This window comes from Setaria italica, chromosome III, assembly GCF_000263155.2.
Source record: "Setaria italica strain Yugu1 chromosome III, Setaria_italica_v2.0, whole genome shotgun sequence".
Taxonomy (NCBI): Eukaryota; Viridiplantae; Streptophyta; class Magnoliopsida; order Poales; family Poaceae; genus Setaria; species Setaria italica.
Window position 1 is genome coordinate 21,959,714 of NC_028452.1, and position 18,484 is coordinate 21,978,197.

Sequence of the window (18,484 nt, forward strand, 5' to 3'; positions counted from 1 at the left end):
CCTGGGTATTCCTACGCCTAATTCCTTGACCCAGCGACTACATCAATCTTCTAACTCATGCCAGCTCATTGAATCCTCCTCCCTAATGGAGTCGACATGGAGCATGGCGGGATTCTTATCGCCGGCAGAAGGCGGCAGGGGCATGCTGATGGAGCGGTGGATCTTCGCCGGCGACGGCGAGAAATCCGGCAGCGGCGGCGGCGGCGGTGGCAGGGAGTCGAGCGGCGGCGGGGGCGGCATTATCCCGTCGGGCCCCGACGCTCCGGAGGGACCCGCCACTCCCGCCGCAGCCGCGCCGATCCCGCCGTGCCCGGCGCCGGAGGATGCCGCCGCCGCCGCCTCGTCCGCCTCCCCCGGCGGCGGCGGCGGGGGCACGCCTTCCCCGTGCGCGAACTCGGAGAGCGCGGCGCCCGTGTCCCTGAGCGAGCAGGCGTAGGCCGAGTGCGCGGCCGCGAAGGCGTTCCGCGCCGCGACGGCCGCCTTCATCAGCTGCCGCCGCTCCTTGCAGCGCGCCACCGCCTCCTCGTTCTCGATCCGCGACTGCGCGCACCCCATCCCGTCCCCTCCGCACTCTCCCAAACCTCAACTCTCCTCTCCTTCCCCCTCCCCCACCTCCGCCTCACCGCATTGCGCCCCACAAACCCCCGAAGCCGAGCCCGAGCAGAGGGAAGCAAAGCAGAGCAAGGCAGGCGGAGTGGGCGAGCGGCCGGTGTCGGGTGGATCTAACGATAGAGTTGTTGCGCGCTGCCCCCCTGCCCCTGGCCCGTTGCCCTGCTGGTGCGCGCCCCGAGGCGGTGGTGGCAGCGAGCGCTCGGTCGGCGTGGGGCGTGGCGAGGGGCTCGGCGGGGTACCTCCCGCGCGGCCCCCGGCTCCACCTCCCCCCTCTCACTGACACGCGGCCCGACGTTCCACGGGTCCGGCGCGTCAGGGACCGCAGCAGGTGGCGTCATGCGGCGCGGATGGGCGTGGAGGACCGCGGTCAGTGGTGGGCACTGGGCAGTGCACCCGCGCGTGCTGCGCCTGTGCTGTTGTTTGTCTCCGTCCTCTCGCTCTGGGAGTGTGCCGCCGCTGCCTGGCCATAGGCAATACCGGGGATTTCCAAGGGCATTTTCACACGCCGCTCCTGCGTCTCTGCTTTTCGCTCGGGGCCCGGGCCACGCCAGCTGGTGGGGCCCGCATGTCAGTGGCGGCGTGGTGGCTCGCTCCGTCCCGTGCGGGACAGGGAGACAGCGAGCGCTTTGCTCTCAGCCCTCTCAGGCCATGTTTAGTTACTCCCAACTCCCAACTTTGACACTATGCAAAAAGAAGATTCCCCATCACATCAAACTTGCGGTACATGCATGGAGTACTAAATGTAGATGAAATTAAAAACTAATTGCACAGTTTTGTTGTACTTTGCAAGACGAATCTTTTGAGCCTAATTAGTCAATATTTGGACAATAATTCACAAATACAAACGAAACGCTACAGTGTGCTACAGTGCTGTAACAGTAATTTGGCACCTCCCAAATTCCCCAACTAAACAAGGCCTCAGGTTGGGTGGCCCTTTCCGCATTTTGTTTCAATCGCTTCGTGTGCGTACGGAGGTGACTGGCCCCACGTGACAGCAGCGGTGGTGCGTGTTTCTTTTGACCCACACGTCCGCCTCCGCGGGTGGGTGTGTTTGGGAAACGTGCTTCGTTTTCGCGGCGATTAGCCCCTGATCGGCTCTTTTTTTATGGAGAGATGGGATGGGCCAATCCAGTTTTGCCTGCGTTTGGTTGGAGAGACGGTGCGATATGAAATATTTCTAAAAAATAGGATGGATCCGTACCTAAAAAATGGTCGGACTGATCCGTCCCTTGCGGACGGCACTAACGCAGTCTCGCGCAGTGGCGCGAGGAAGGACCGACCATCTCGCACAATGGAGCAGGGATGGGGCGGCGGCAGAGCAAGGCTGGCGGCGGCGACGGAGCAAGGCTGGTGGTGGCACAGGGATGGGGCGGCGACGGCGGAGCAGCTGACAGTGGGTCCCGCAGTTTTTAGGTGAATGACAATTGGGACCCACAGTTAACGATACGAAAATGCCATCCATCTTATTCCTCACCCGTCCCTTCAACCAAACACTAAACTAGGAACGTCCCCATCCCTCCAACAAGTGGGATTATCTCATCCAAAAAAAGAGGGATGACCCTCCCCTCCGTCCCTCCATTCAAACACACCCTTAGTCCATGGTCCCTACCCTATTTGGATCATGGACTAAAGTCCATTAATGCATATGACAAAGACCAAAATACCTCTAATTAAGGGAGAAGCGGGGGCACATCTATAGGCGGAATGGCAGGGGGCGGCGATGCTGGTCTACTTATTGGCCTTGGCAGGGGAGGCCTTTGCAGAGGTCTTGGCGGCCTTGGGCGGGCGAGCGCGGGGCTTGGGCACCACGGCAAGGGCGGCGGCCTTGACCTTAGCCTTGGGCTTGGGGGACACTGCAGCAGCAGCAGCAGCATTGGGCTTGGTGGCGGTCTTGGCCTTCGCTTGCGGTGGGGGCGACGGGTGGAAGGGCGGTGGGGGCGACGGTGGTGGGGGCTGGATGGGAGGGCAGCGGGAGGGAGGCTGGCGGTGGGGGTGGTGGGGATGACGGCGGCGGGAGGCATGGTGGCCGGCCACGCCCAGGCCTTCTTCCTCCTTGTCCGCGTGCAAGGTGCCAGCGCCGACGCCGGTGCCGTTGGAGCAGCCTGGATCCGCGGCGGCGGGAGCGGGCCAGCCGAAGATGCCGTAGCGGAGGTCCTCTTGCTCGCCGGCGCCGTCGAGGTCGGTGTCCAAGGCGGGATTGTTCGCGCACTACTTCCCACGCTCGGCGGCACAAGTGTAGCCAGTGCGCGCGGCGTCCGAGCCCGGCGAGCTCGTCCGCCTCGTCGATGAGCTGCAGGAGCGGGAGTGAGGCCGGGGGCAGGGGCCGGGCGGGAGGGAGGCCGGCGGAGGGGGCCGGGTGTGAGGGAGCTCATTGGCAAGGGTGTCTCCAAGGCATTTTAGTCCACTTTAGTCCACCTCTCTTAGGGGGCGTTTGGTTCCCTTTGCTTATTTTTAGCACATGTCACATCGAATGTTTAGACACTAATTAGGAGTATTAACCGTAGACTATTTATAAAACCCATTACATAAGTGGAGGCTAAACGGCGAGACGAATCTATTAAGCCTAATTAATCCATCATTAGTAAATGTTTACAGTAGCAACACATTGTCAAATCATGGACTAATTAGGCTTAATAGATTCGTCTCGCTGTTTAGCCTCCACTTATGTAATGGGTTTTGTAAATAGTCTACGTTTAATACTCCTAATTAGTATCTAAACATTCGATGTGGCGGGTGCTAAAAATAAGTCACAGGAACCAAACACCCTCTTAGACTAGAGAATTAAAGAATTTAGTCAACCTGTATAGCACTTTAGGGATTAAAAGGTGCTAAAGCGGAGGGTAACCGGCCCTTAGTTGCGTGGTTTTGAAAAGAGCGGCGGCGAGCGGGAGGTCCGTCCGCCCGTCCGTCCAACAACCCAACAGCGGCTCGCCGGAGTTGATGGCGCGACGCGCGGCTGCAGGCGTCAGCGGAGGCCCGATGGGAGACAGCAGCCACCAGGCGTCGAGTGGGAAGCAGCCAAGTTTATCATACTTTACTCCGATTTCCATTAGTTTTTGTCATAGCTCAACAGGAGAAGTTCACCTCACTGGTCTAGTCTTGAAGTGTTTTTTCTGCACTAAACCCTTTTAAATTAGAGCACTGGCGTACATGAACCCTTTTGCAAAAGTGGTTTTGCTCCGTGTTCTGCCATGTCGCCCACCTATTACATTTCTGTCTATTTTCATATCCATTTGTCTTTGGAGAGTGATGAATCATCTTCGAACCTCCAACTAAAACAGCGTCCGATCCAGATGTGTATTTGTAGCATCCCTTTAATTTTAAAACAAAATATATTTGTGTTCAGTGAGTGATGGCATAACATTAGAATCCTTTTGGTTGGGCTCTAAGGTGCTCTGCCTCCATCCACTACAACTCATTGTTGTGCTACCGTAGCACATTTGCTAGATCCACCGGCTTCTCATCTTTTTCTACCTTCCTCCATGGATTTTTTTATGGCGTTGATGTTGGAGGTGGATGGCGTCTATCAATGGTCGATGAGCATGTCAGCGCTACTACAGTTTACTATGAGTAGGATTCAACATTGACAACATTTTCTTCATTGTTTGCCTTTTCGTTATGCGTCGGTGCTCGATTTGTCTATGAACTTCGTTCTCTCGTCGGTTGAGCCCATGATGTCAAAAGGTCTCACCGGCCTTGAAACCAACGACATGGCTACTGGAGGTTGGAGGATTGGTTGGACCCTCCAAGGTGGATTTGTTGACCATCATGTTGACTACAACTTCCTGGTAAGGTTAGGGGGTGTTTGCATACTAGGTGCTAAACTTTAGCAATGTCACATCGGATGTTCGGATGCTAATTAGGAAGACTAAACATGAGTTAATTATAAAATTAATTGCAGAATCCTGTGCTAATTCGCAAGACGAATATATTAAGCCTAATTAATTCATCATTAGCAAATGGTTACTCTAGCACTACATTATCAAATCATGAACTAATTAGGCTTAATAGATCCATCTCATGAATTAGACTCCATCCATCTGTGCAATTAGTTTTGTAATTAGTCTCTGTTTAATACTCTTAATTAGCATTAAATATCCGATGTGACAGGTGCTAAACTCCACTGTCGACTGCATGTCGACTGGGGTGGGCCAACGGGACAGCCGCGCGTCTGATCCCATGGGAAATGAGGATTGGCCGGGGCGTTCAACGAACAAACAACATCCATGCAGCTTGTGACTGATGGACTTGTTAAATTTGAAGATCTTCGTCGATTTTGGTTATCTTCTTCTTTTTGGGGGAGGTGGAGAAGATCCAGGTTACAGCAACATACGGTACACGGCGGTGATGAGCGCTGGGTGCTCTTCAAAAGACTTATGTGTAATTTTTCCTTTATTCAGGGGTGTCCAGTCAAGGGCCTTGTTGTAAGAGTACCGTATTAATGAAATCTAACCCGTATCTCAAAAACAAGTTGATTACCTATTTTTATAAAAAGATTGAGAATGTATGTGCTCGTGCTTATGTACCTAAAAATGACGAAAAATAGGTTTTCTGAAAAACCAACAATAAATACAATCTATACTATTGTACTCTAGTCAACAATAGTTGACGATTGCATGGCAAGATCCGGAACCACATTGAAACCACCTGGGCTTGCGGCCCATTTCTCACCTCCGGAACAGTCGTCCCCCAGGCGCGGAAATCTTATCTATCTTTCTTTCGAAAGTTTTTTTAGGTACCTTCCAATCGAAAGTTTTTTTTAAGTACCTTCCAACGTTGAGATTCGTGCAAATAATAAGATCCATTAAATCTACATCAAACTCAAATCCTAGCTTCCTCCTCCTGGATGCGCTGCCACCCCTCCCCTTCCTCCCCTCCCTACGCCGCACCCCCACGTGGGCCCTGCCACCGCTGTGGCGGCTGGCACGCCACCACGCGCCCACCCCTCCCTCCCCTGCTGCTGCCGTTGCCCCCTGCGCAGCTAGCCCCGCTGCCGTCACAGACGCCTCACCGTGCGCCGCCCGGCGCCGCCACCGTGCGCCGGAGCCGGAGAATAAGGAGGTTGGATTCGACTTTTTTTAAAAAATGTTGGTGCAAAAAAAATCCGAAAAATGTTGGATTCAACTTTTTCTAAACAAATATTGACTAACTTTTTCTAAAGAAACGTTGGCTCAACTTTTTTTCGAATAAATATTGGTTCAACTTTTTCGAAGAAATTTTAATTCAATTTTTTGAAAAAAATGTTGGTCTGACTTTTTTAGGAAAATGCTGTCAACATTTTTTCAGTGGACCATCATCAAATGAAAAGGGTTAGGAAAGAAGGTGATGAAGAAGAAGATAAGATTGAGATGAGCCTTAGTGGGTTGGAAGTTTCAACTCCTATCTATCTTACACAAGATAGACAGGAGCCCCCATACGGCCAGGCTCCATCCGGAAAACCTATCCACCTTCTGGAATGTAGGAAGGCATCGAACCTTTCAGTATTTGAGATTTGTGCAAGTAACGAGGTCCATCAGATCTACATCAAATCCAAATCCTAGCTCCTTTCCCTCCCTCCCCCGTGCGGGCCTCGCTACTGCCACCCTCCCCTCCCTCCCTTGCCTATGCCGCCACCCCCGCGCGGGCCCTACTGCCGGCCCCGCCGCGCACCACTGGCCACCGGAGCCAGATAAGAAGGTTGGATTCAAGTTTTTTTGAAAAAATATTGGTGTAACTTTTTTTTTCCAAAAATGTTGGATTCAACTTTTTCTAAGAAAATGTTGGCTCAACTTTTTCTTAAAAAAATATTGAATCAACTTTTTCCGAATAAATGTTGATCCAACATTCCTTATCCGATATTTTTTCAGTGGGCCATCGTTAAATGGAAGGCTTAGGAAAAAGATGAGGAAGAAAAAAAATAAGGTTAAGATAAACCTTGGGCTGAAAGTTTACTCGTATTTATCTTCCACGGGATAGGCAGCAGCTCCCGGCCCCATCACACCACCGGCCACCCGCCGACGCCCGTTTCGTGGAACGTCGCGCCTTTCGCTCCGGGCAGCAAAGGCGTCCGCCGCCGCCATTGCCGCCGCTCTCAGATGTCGCCGCCGCAGTCACCCCCACTCCCTTATGCCCTCCCTCTCCTGTCCCATTGCCCGCCTCCTCCACCTACGCCGTCTGTCAATCCCCCCCCGAGATCACCTTCTCCTCCGCTTGGCCGCCCTCGCGAAGGAGCTCTCCGAGCAGCCCCCGCCCCCGCCTCTTCCGTCACGGCCGCGGTCGCCACACCCGTACGAATACAACCGGCTCATGTCCGCGCACGCCGCTTCAGGTGACCGAGACGGCTCAGGCGCCGGCGCTGAGCGTGCCCTCCACCTGCTCGACGAAATGCGGAGCCTCCTCGGGCGCCGCCCCGACACCGCCTGCTTCACCACGGCCGCCGCGGCGCTCTCTTCGGCGTCCCAACCTGGCGCCGCGCTCGCCGTACTCAACGCCATGGCCGCGGACGGCGTTGCACCCGACGCCGCCGCGTGCACGGTGCTCGTCGGGGTGTACGCCTGCCACCTCCGGTGGTTCGACGCAGCATACGAAGTCTTGCGGTGGATGGCGGCGAACGGTGTGGCCCCGGACGTGGTCACCTACTCGACGCTGATCTCTGGGCTGTGCAGTGCTGGCCGGGTGGCTGAGGCGCTGGGCGTGCTTGACTTCATGCTGGAGGAAGGTTGCCAACCAAATGCTCACACGTACACTCCCATCATGCACGCCTACTGCGTGAGTGGAATGATACATGAGGCCAAGGAGCTATTGGAAACGATGGTTGCAGCTGGATTTGTGCCAAGCACAGCCACTTACAATGTCTTGGTTGAAGCACTATGCAAGGCTGGCGCTTTCAATGAAGTAGATGCGCTTCTTGAGGAGAGCAGTGCGGCAGGGTGGACACCGGATACAATCACATACAGTACCTACATGGATGGGCTATGCAAAGCCGGCAGAGTAGATAAGAGCTTTGCATTGGTGGATAAGATGCTGTCGGAGGGGTTGCGTCCTAACGAGATTACTCTGAATATCCTCCTTGATGGGGTTTGCCGCAGGTCAACTGCTTGGTCTGCAAAGTGCCTCTTGGAGTGCAGTGCAGAAATTGGATGGCATGTCAATGTTGTCAACTATAACACTGTGATGAGGAGGCTTTGTGATGAGCGAAGATGGTTGGCTGTTATCAAGCTTTTCATCGACATGGTCAAAAAAGGCATGGCTCCCAATAGCTGGACTTTCAGCATTGTGGTGCACAGTCTCTGTAAACTTGGGAGGCTTCGTGAAGCGTTTTGTTTGCTTGGAAGTGAGGATTTTGTCGCTGATGTTGTGACATACAATACTTTGATCCGTCATCTCAGTTTCTTGGGGAAAGCTTATGAGGCCTTCCTTGTGCTTCATGAGATGATTGAGAAAGACATTACTCCAAATGACATCACTGACAGCCTTGTGGTTGATTGTCTCTGTAGAGAAGGGAAGTTCTTGGTTGCACTTAGTTATTTAAACCGATCTCTAGAAGATGGTCTCTCTAGATCTGCAGTATCTAGTATTGTGCGAGGTCTCATTGCTGGCGGGAAGCTTCATGAATTGCATACACTAATCAGATGGATTCTTGGGCAAGGTTTCATATTAGATGTATATATGTACCAGGAATTAATAATTGCTTTTTGTAAGAAAGGATACTGTCGAGGTACTGAAATGTACAAAGTGAGTCACACATTGGAAAGAATGCTGAGACTGACATGACTATTGTCCAAAAATTAACATGAATGAAAGTTTCGCTTCTGGAGCTTTTGTCCTTTGCACAACACATGTAGGATAGCCTTTTACATGTTTACTAATCCTATCCTCAGCTTCTATTTCTGTCTTTTGTTCATCTTCTTTTTGAGGAATATATTTTATTCACAAAGAACAAAATTAAAATGTACCTTTGCATTTATTTGCTAATTCAATTGGATTTTTGCACAAAACTGATGCATCCTGCTGCTGAAGGTCCTGTAAAAAGAGCCCAAATTCAATTCGTCTGAATATTTCAACATTGTCAGAGTCATTCCATTATTGGAATTAAGCAAACTTAGGGGAAGGCTTAGGTTGACTTTATGATGAAAGTTTCCAGTAGTTGATTTGGCAAAAAAGTTCTTAATTGCTCAAATCTGCGTCTTGCAATAGCCCTCGTGTGCTAATGCAAGTGCTGATCATGTATTCATGTATAATATAATACAGCCTGTTTCAATATCCTATTTCCTCCTTTTGCATTTCCTTCGTGGCCAAACATTTACAAGATTACCAAACTCGGATTTTTTTTTTTACATTTTCTCGTGAAAGAATCAGGCTTTAGGGAGGAGGTATCCTACTGAACTCCCCTTCATTAGTGCCAGAACTTGAATTGAATTTGCTTCCTCCTGGTGTGGTCATGCGAGGCTGCCGTTTTGTCACGACGAGGGGGTTCTTCTCTTCCTCATCTATGGCGACAAGCTGGTATATGTCATTTTTCTGGAAAACTGGGTGCACATAAGCACCCTTCAGGTAGTCTCTCAAATTTAAAGTTGGGTCATGCGCCCGTTCCAATGTGTCCTTTACCATAGCATCCTGCAAAACACGAAGTATAGATGCCATTTTATGTTATAATAGGTTCCATTCTTCTATGCTTTCTGTACTGTTCTAGCTATAACATTGACTTATCATGGCACTACGCGATCATACTTGTGAAAATATTTTCAGTCTTACCTGCAAGGGGAACTTCACAAATGCTGGTTCAAACCGGCCCTTGCAAACATAGTGGAACCATATGGAGAGGACAGGAAGTGGGAGAAGAGCAACAGTGGACTTCTCTGCTTCCTGCGTGCTCAGCAATCCGAGTAGGAGGATTTGTGATACTATCAATGCTATGATTAGCCGCATGTGCACATCTGGCCAGAATTGTGCACCGCTTTCATATTGCTGATTATATACGTTAATTATCTTGTGACAAAGGAAAAAATATTAGGGACCCAGGTAAGAGAAGAATGATGACAAGGCATAATATTTAAAGTACCAAATCAAGTATTGTTAAGAATAGTTGCTAGCAGAAGTTATTGTTTTGGTGGCAATGTGAAAACGGTGCAAACAAAGACACTCTGATTTAAACTCGAAGAGAGTAGTACCTGATGTCTGAAGACAAGATACGCGAGGCTGAAGAACACTATGATGAAGGGAAGGAGCATTGGCGTGACAACTGCATATACAAGCCCAAGCAGAAAGTACAACTGTAGTCGTGGTTCGTAGTTGTAAAAATCCAGGCTTCCAGGATCCATGGCCTGTTCGCGGTCCTGCTCAGTTCTGACCAAGAAAGCATTCTTTATATGGAACATGACTAATGGCTTCAACCGAAGAACTTCAGCAGCTATACCAGCCCAACCATCAACCATTATGTATGTCATGAAAAATGTTGCCTTCATGGGAATGGACTCTCCAACAACCTCTGGAATTCTTGAGTTGACAGAAACGAAAAATGACAGTATAAAATAATAGCATTTGTTAGGTAGATAGCAAATAAACTATCACGACCAAATATCATAATGCACAAGTAGTGACTTCTAGATTGAGCATACTTGTTAGCGGACTGATGGATAAACTTGTCGAGCTGTTGGAATGCTGTTCCGGTTATTACACTCCCCAAGAACACATTCACGAAAAGGAATATGTAGTATTTCATTGCTGTTTTCCTGTCCAATCCAGAGAGTGATGTGTGGCCTTCAATCTTGCTCATGGCCATTAGAATTGTTGGGAGAAGTATAAGGAAGATTTTCAATACGATTCCTGGCAAGAAACCTTGAATAACCGGTTTAAGGGAGTTTCTGCATGACATTGCACAAGCACAATAGAGTTTAGATCCTAAAGAAAACAATTATCTTTCAAACAATATATAATATAAAAGGCTGTTGGATCTTCTTTGTCCCACTCCAACAAGGAAAATCCTGGTATCTAAAACATGCAATCAGTAACACATTTCTATAAATTGACAAGCAATGTTTTCTTGCACTGCATCACAATTGTCATTCACTTACTGATATAACTTGGTAGTTCTTTATGAAGATGAGAAAAATGCATTTTGTAATCAGTACAGTTACACAAGAACATAATGGTAATGTTCAACAATTCCAGAGACCCTATTTGCAACTAAAAGTAGAATGTGATTATTCATGCTGCAACATGTTCAACAAATGTTAAGTTATTATACTAGCACAGGTTCACCTTCCCTATGAAAATAAAATAGTAAACGCCAAACAGGTTTTTGATACATTTTTCATATAAGCAAAAGCCACTAAACAACTAGAAGATGTTAGGGTCTGTTTGGATGGGAGACAATGTAGGACGGGACGGTCCCGGTCCAGTTTTCTGGGATGGGATGATCCCATTTCATGTTTGGTTGAACGGGATGGATCCGTCCCAATTTTTTGTTTGGTTGGAGAGATTGTAACAGACGGGACGAGCACAGTTTTCTCCTTCCGTTAGACACCGTTTGTGGGGCCCACCTGTCATACTAACAACATCTTCTTCCTCCTCCCTGCGCCACGCTGGCCTCCCCTAGGTCACGCCCGCGCCGTCCCTGGGTCACCCCGCCACCCCCCGATCCACCCCGCCGCCGCCCCTGCTTGCCTCCGCCAGCCATGGGGCGCCGCGGAGCTCACCCCCGCCAGCCTCCCCTGGGTCACGCCCGCGCCGTCCCTGCTCCACCTGCGGCGCCGCCCCCTGATCCACCCCGCCGCCAGCCCTGCTCGCCCCCGCCGGCCATGGGGTGCCACGGCGCTCACCCCCGCCGGCCAAGGAGGGTCGCAGCGCCGTCCCCGCGGAGCTCGCTCGCCGCCGGCCGTTCACGCTCGCCCGAAGCTCGCCCCCCTATCAGACACGAGACGGGAGGTGACGGCGTACACGGGGGATGACCCCGTTTGCCACTTTTGGTGGGATGGGGACGTCCCGCATCTGGAGGGTATATTCCCTCCCAGGGATGTCCCCATCCCACCTATCTCCAAACCAAACGCGGGACGAAGTGAAATCGTCCCATCCCGTCCCACTTCGTCCCTGGAACCAAACACACCCTTACTATTTGGTAGAGAAAAGTAGGATATAAAAGTTAGAACCAAGCTCCTTCCTAGAAAAGGTAGCCAAAGGTGACAATGTAGAAGCAATGGCTACCGAAACCAGCACTAATCAATTGATTTAACAAGAAAAGGATGTCTTATGAATCACAAGAGCTCTACATAAGAGGCTCCACTAAATCTCTGCAAAAATGATGCCTACCAATGAATTTCAAATGTTGACTGTTTTATTGTAAAATGTACAAACAATTGTGCCGACACAAACTCACTTCGAGTCTTCGACACTGTACTGATAAGTGATAAACTGATAATGAGTCACCGGAACTCAGTGTGAAAATTTTTCAAGTTGCAAGATGGCAGAAGTGTGATACTGTTAGTAAAATAGCATGCCATGGATGTTTTTTCATGAAATTTAACTGTAAAGTAACAAATAGTAACACTCACCTTTCTATTATAGGTTTTAAGAAAGGAAGCACCTTCTCGATATCATCTAGGTTGGCCAAGGATTGGACAATTGCGATTGGTACCATGAAGAAAAAGGTCAGAAAGAAGAATGAAACAGCTATAATAAGCCTTCTAACTGAGAGCTCAACATAAGGGATTGCAAGATTAGTCCAGAAAACATCACGCGGTTCTGGAGCCCATTCAGTTAACCACACAGTTGGATTACTTGTTTGCTGTGTTTGAGCACAAACAGCAGCCCCCCACCGTGTTTTGAAAGACACAAATGCCGCCGGCATAATAGAATTTGGATCAGTGATCACCTTTTGTCTCTCCTGATCTTCCTGCGATGCATGTGAAAACATTGTTCAGTATAATTAATATTATCAGGTAAATTTATGTAGAATAAAAGCAAGAAGGGTTCTTGACAGTCTGATTAAAAGGTAATATTATGAATATTATCAGGTAATATTACCAGTATAGTGAATATTATCAGGTAATATTATCAGTGTAATGAACATTATCAAGATTATTAAAAGGAGGCTGTTCCTTAAAATGAAAGTATACCTGCTTACATAACTCCTCAATCTCATTTTTGTAGTATTCTATAGCATCCACTCTTTGCCCCCAAAGACCCCATAGTCCTGTCTATAAGAAATGTATTGGAGTCATACCACTTGCAATCTTTTACAAATCCATTGAAATAGAATTATGGATGGTATAAGTTTTTTAGTGCACGAGGATATGTTTGCAATGGAGAACTGTACCTTCATGGTTTGCCTTTTTGCAGGGTTTTTAGCATGCTTGTTTTCATAGTAGATTAACCAGTTTTGCAAGCCCTTCTTCTTCTCAACTAAGCCAGAAAGATGGTTTGCATTGTATACAATCTGTTGAGCAAATGTATAAATTTACTCCATACGAGAAGCTAAAACTGAATTCGAATTTTCTTTCAGTATTGTTGTAGACATGTTATCCTCTTTCAAAAGAGCAAGAGGGGAAAATAAACTCTTACTGCTTCAGTAAAGGATTAAATAAGTGCAGTCAAAGAATAAAGAACACAATGAAATATAAAGATCTGTTTCTTGTTTAAATTTTCTTGATCCCAGTCATATAGGTTATTCACCATGCCAGTATAGTGGACAGAAGCTAAGAAAAATTAGAACCTGGTGACTGAGGTAATTATCACGGTGATTCACAGCAAAGAAGTGCTCAACGTGCTCACTAACTGATTCATCAGGGTCTGGAGGTACATTTCGCACAAGGACCTAAATAAAGGTAGAAAAAGAATTAGGTAACAGGAGATTTTTACGCTTAAATAAGTTGTCTAATGAAAAATATTTCCTTTGAATAGGATGTGATCAACGAGTCTAATTAAAAATATTAGCCCATTTATTGAGATTGTATGGAAAGAACATTTACCGTGTATTGATCTGGTCGACGATTTTGATTAGCAAGAAAGCGCAATCTCATAGTTGTGACAACCTTATATTCATGAAACAACACAAAGAACGTCCAAATTGTAAACACATAGCACATTGCTATGTGTGCCCAAAACCTACAAAAAAAAAATCAATAACTTAGTAGATATATCAAGTCCCTCAAGTAGATAATTTATCAGCCAATGTGAAGTAACAGAAAATAGAAGAATACAAATTAACTAGAGAAGATGTCAGCTACAAAAAAAGAGCAGGTTCTTGTAAAAATGTAGATACCAGAAATAATTGAGTTTCGTCTGTTCGCAACCTATGCTGCCAGCGCATGGTTTTGCTTGGAAAAAACTTTTGATTCAGTAGGGTCTGTAAGGCATTGAATTCTCAAAACTCTCATTGCTGCAAACTTTGAGAACTCTATCTCTAGTCATTTTTGTTGATTAGAAAAGTGATTACTTGTAACTTGTCATTACCCAGTTGGTTTCCTGGAGATTTACTCAGAGATAACCACAGGAGTGACCGTAAGAAATTTAAAAAGATCATTTTCTGGTAATACATTTGGATTCTTCTATGTGCATCAAGATCTTGTGGCAGTCTAAAAAAAGAACTATATGGAAATTGTTCCGTTTATATAAGTAATTGATAAAAGATCATGCACTGGTCTTAATTTGTAGGAGTTTTAGTTAGGTATAAGTCATTGTTTGCATAAATATTTCCACGATCAATTTCTTTTATGTATCAAAAGTGTGCATCCATATTGTTCTTTCACCCTCAAACAGGCCAATTAACAAGTAATAAAGGCCCAATACTGGAGTAAATGAGAATAACCTGGAACATGTTAGAAAAACTCTAATTATATAACTGACAAATTATAAAAAGGACGAAAAATAATACTTTGAGTCTTCCAGAGCTTCTAATCAGGATTCTACGCTAATCTAAACAATAATTGAAAATGGATATCGGATATCTGAAATGGAAGTTAGGGCTAGCATCACTGGAATGCCCTGTATTAACTATTAAGCAACACTGCAACACATAGCTATCCAAATATGCAAGGGGCACGGTCCATTCTGATGCTGCAAAATGCACTATGCAACACATAGTTTGAGCAAACAGAAGTAGAATTAGTTATACCTTTTTGAACCTTTTCCAAGATTCGATATCGAAAGCTTGTCAATTTGGTCATAACTTAGTCCCTTTTCACTTTCCAATGTTCCACTAGTCCAATTGACGGGAACTAGAACAGCAAATGCTAGCAGCGTAATTGGCACAAATATCTTCAAACTGCATATGAAGCGTGTGATGCACAATCATCAGGAAACATGATGTACTTATGCGGCGAATATATTGGTTTACCAGTGCAATGTTAAAACGAGTCAAATGGTCATGTTCTAATATCAAACTTGCAGTTCAGTTAATTTTTTTTGAACTTTGAAGACATGAAACTAAATGCAATGATAGTGCAAAGATGAATATCATGCTCACCCAAGAAGATAGATGCGCACATATACTGCAGAGTCAAGTCCCGCATGCTCAATCAGTTCAGGTTCTGGCATTTTCAGTGCTGCGGGCATCCAGTTCAGAAACTGAATATATGTTGACATATCTGCATTGACAAACTTTGAGAAAACAGTTCCCAAGTTCCTTGGGCTGCTTCTTGTCCCTTTGAGGTACCATTTTGGAAAGTACACTCGATCATTAATAGGCTGTATCCTCAGAACCGCAAACGCAAGAAGGAACCCCAATGCAGACAGTATGTTTATGCCCGCAGAAACACCAATGTCAGTGAGGGAACCCATATTGCTCTAACTGTATTCACTCGAGAACAACCATCATACAGTAGTAGCCAGATGCCGGAGCAAAAATCTGCATATAAACAATCGCTTGGTCAATAACAGTTGTTAATTGGAATGTAATAAACATGGCCACTTGTTTGTCAACTCGTATGAAATTAGCTCCACGAACCCGAAGTCTTTAAACTCTGAAACTTTTGGGCAAATAAACGTAATTCAGGTTCACATACACAACCTCCTACATCTCACAACGAAGTCATAGCTGTTACTCCTTTTTTTTTTAAAAAAAAAAGAACCGGCAGGAGTTCTACCGTCCATATATTAATAAAGGAGAAGAGCAATGTCCAATAAAACAAAGAAGCAATGTCCAATAAAACAAAGAGATCCTAAGCTCGGTAACAGGTCCAATGAAACAACCAAACAACCAGTCACTCCGCCCAAAAAATTCTGAAACATCTGGCGCCCACCAAGCGCCGAGCGCGAGCCTCCTCCACAGATGTTACTCTTTATGAAACTACTAGTCATGCTACATTTGTTTTCTACAACACGCAAGAGGGCTGTTTTATATTAAGAAGATGATAAAAGGGGGTAAAGAACCCCTTACAAGAACCATACCCACACTCCCGAACAACAGCGCTGAAGAAATCTCTCGTTTGACAAGCGACGACCAATCTGGGACCTGACCTTAAGCTAACCTGCTTCTAGAAGCGGGTTATGCAGCAACTTGATGCCTCTGGCACCAGCTGCACTCCATAAATCCAACTCCTCGACTCATATGCTACACTAGGATCATCTTTCCTTTGTAAAACCAAACTAATATGTTATTTGGGATAACTTAGTTTTGTAGGAGTTCAACTAGTTATTGAAACATGTATCTGTGCATTCCCATGCAAATAACCAAGGTGACAAGGCAACGCGATATCATATGGTTCCAGTGATAACTGAGCAACTATTTCCGATCGAGATATAATTAGGCCAAAAACAACAATGTACTAAAACACAAACGAAGAGGATAAGACATTCCATAAATCCATACGTGCGCAAAATCACATCATGAACAATGCCGGCCGGACGTACGCTTGCCCCCTGGCGATACTCCGAAATCGCACGAGCAAGCGGCAGAGGAACGAGACACCCGCATTTCCGATCGACGCAGGGGAGGAGACGAGCGTTACCTGGAGGCGCGAGCAGGGAGAACGCGTCACCTCGACCCTGGGCGCGCGACCCCAGGGCCGGGAACGGGCTCCGATCGCCCCTGCTCGCCCGCCTTGTTGCCCTGCGCTTTTCCGGCAGGAAGCCGACGACGGGACCGAGGCGCGCGGGAGGGGGATCGGCTACCGCGATCGGGGAAGGGAGGAGACGGACGACGGGGTGGTCGAATCCAATGGATCCGTGGGAAAATGCTCGCGGCGCCGCTGGCGTTGCCGATGGGGACAAGAGGGAGGCGCCGGCACGACGTGTTTTTACCCTTCCTCCCCTTCGGCTCCGCTGGCTCCGCCAATTGTTTTGTTGGTGCGCGGGGAGGGCGGGTGCACGCGCAACGGCGCAAGGCACAACGCCACAACGGAAATAACAACGACGTGGGGGCCTGGGGCTCCCAAGTTCCCAACTGCCGGCGCCCGGGCGCTTCCAAATGCGTGCGCGCTCTCGAGATTTTCGCGTGTTCCAACTTCCAAGTGGCGGAGGCGTCGTCGTACCCGTTGCCCCGCGGGCGCCTCCATTTTGCGCGTGGCCGGCACGTCGAAAACGGGGGCGTCGAGACCGTGACTCAGCTCGAGTGAAGTATTGGGTTGGGCTGAACTAAACTTTCGGAGCCCAACAAATAACTAGGCCAACAATACGAGTTCTACAATACTCCCCGAACGGCTTCGTTTTCTAGTAGAAATTCATAAAGCACATTAGGACAATGTTGTAACTATAACTCGTACACTTTGGCGGTTTTTGAAGTAAACAAATCTTAAAGCAAAATTTGTTATTTGCAACTTGCGAGTGAAGGAGCATGTCTGCATTTACATGTTTGGAGAACATCTTCTATATGTAGGTATGTATATTATTTATGGTAATTTCGCATAAAACATTTGTGTGGGAATAGAATGAAAGTAGATTTCCTACCGTTTTCTCAGCTGCAGCAGACGAGAGGGAGTTCATGATCAATCTAGCCGTATCGGCAGAACAGGCAGCAAGTGGAAGATGAGAGCATCTGAGCATGAGTGGTTTGGAGATCTAGATAAGCACGAATTGTCTTGCTCTAAATAATTCGCAGTTGCAATGAAAGGTACTATTATGGTCAAGTTTTTAAAAAGTGATCAGTTCTTAATTTATAAAGTGTTAAAAGTATTTATAACTAGAAACAGCGATAAACACCAGCAAATTAAAAGGGTTTGATCCAATTTAGTTGCTCATCTTTTACCGTTCATGTTCACCGAAGCTGACACCACCGGCACATCCCCCGCACACAGACGCAGACACACAGTGACACACTGACACATCGGTTGCATTCGCCATTTCGTTAGGCTTGTTTGGTTGCATAGGATTCATTCTGGACCGGCAATGATTCCAGAATCAAGTTCTGGTTTCATTCTCTAAAGGTTGAATTTTCTTTTCACCAAAAATTTTGTTGGGTAGGGTACGGATTCAATCCAAGAGCTGAACTAATTGCAACAAAATAGACTTATAATAGGTACAATAAGAGATCGGGATTGATTCCACACTCCTCGACTCATGGATTGATTCCGGATCTGAATTAGGTGGAAGGGCTAGGATAAACCGGGTTTCAAATCATGGTGGGCTTAACTGAACGCCCGTTCCTCTGGAATGGTATGGAATAGCTTGAAACGGCTTGGAATCCTTCCTTGATCCATGCCTGGAATCATTCCCGGTCTAGAACGAATCCTATGCAACCGAATAAGGGCTCAGCTGTCACACACTCGCTCGAGTCGAGTGCCATGCTCTCATGTTCATTGAAGGCCAAAGTTGACGCCACCAGCACACGTGACACCATCTAGAAAACGTCCACTTGCATCCGTGTGATTCCGTTTACTTAAGGTGTGTTTGGTTGCATGCACAACATGATGCATGATACTGGATGATGGAATTGCATATACTATATGGTTCACTCTTATTC

The 18,484-nt window shown here is 47.3% G+C and overlaps 3 protein-coding genes and 1 non-coding gene across 4 annotated transcripts in view; 1 reads left to right on the top strand and 3 right to left on the bottom strand.

Annotated features, from left to right (window-relative positions):
• The window catches only part of LOC101778765, a 9,605-nt gene extending 9,365 nt beyond the window's left edge, over window positions 1–240 (bottom strand). Inside the window, exon 1 of the transcript XR_002676995.1 lies at window positions 10–240. This is a non-coding gene — a transcript (nitrate regulatory gene2 protein). The remainder of the gene's footprint in view (window positions 1–9) is intronic.
• Window positions 241–2,340: 2,100 nt separating this feature from the next.
• Window positions 2,341–4,324, bottom strand: LOC106804202 (vegetative cell wall protein gp1-like). Its single transcript, XM_014804855.1, has 2 exons — window positions 4,304–4,324; window positions 2,341–2,820 (listed from the first exon to the last, which is right to left on the bottom strand). Exons 1-2 carry the CDS (start codon window positions 4,322–4,324, stop codon window positions 2,341–2,343), a joined length of 501 nt encoding a protein of 166 aa, XP_014660341.1.
• A 2,573-nt stretch (window positions 4,325–6,897) lies between these two features.
• Window positions 6,898–8,364, top strand: LOC101779174 (pentatricopeptide repeat-containing protein At1g09900). Its single transcript, XM_004962117.2, has one exon. The coding sequence runs from the start codon at window positions 6,898–6,900 to the stop codon at window positions 8,362–8,364; it is 1,467 nt and encodes a 488-aa protein (XP_004962174.2).
• Window positions 8,365–8,766: 402 nt separating this feature from the next.
• On the bottom strand, window positions 8,767–16,781 carry LOC101779573 (CSC1-like protein At4g02900). The gene is made up of 12 exons (XM_004962118.3): window positions 16,536–16,781; window positions 15,053–15,433; window positions 14,702–14,851; window positions 13,557–13,692; window positions 13,301–13,402; window positions 12,905–13,024; window positions 12,705–12,785; window positions 12,141–12,481; window positions 10,209–10,454; window positions 9,762–10,086; window positions 9,346–9,579; window positions 8,767–9,207 (listed from the first exon to the last, which is right to left on the bottom strand). Exons 2-12 carry the CDS (start codon window positions 15,364–15,366, stop codon window positions 8,953–8,955), a joined length of 2,304 nt encoding a protein of 767 aa, XP_004962175.1. The 5' UTR covers window positions 15,367–15,433; window positions 16,536–16,781; the 3' UTR covers window positions 8,767–8,952.
• Window positions 16,782–18,484: the final 1,703 nt, after the last annotated feature.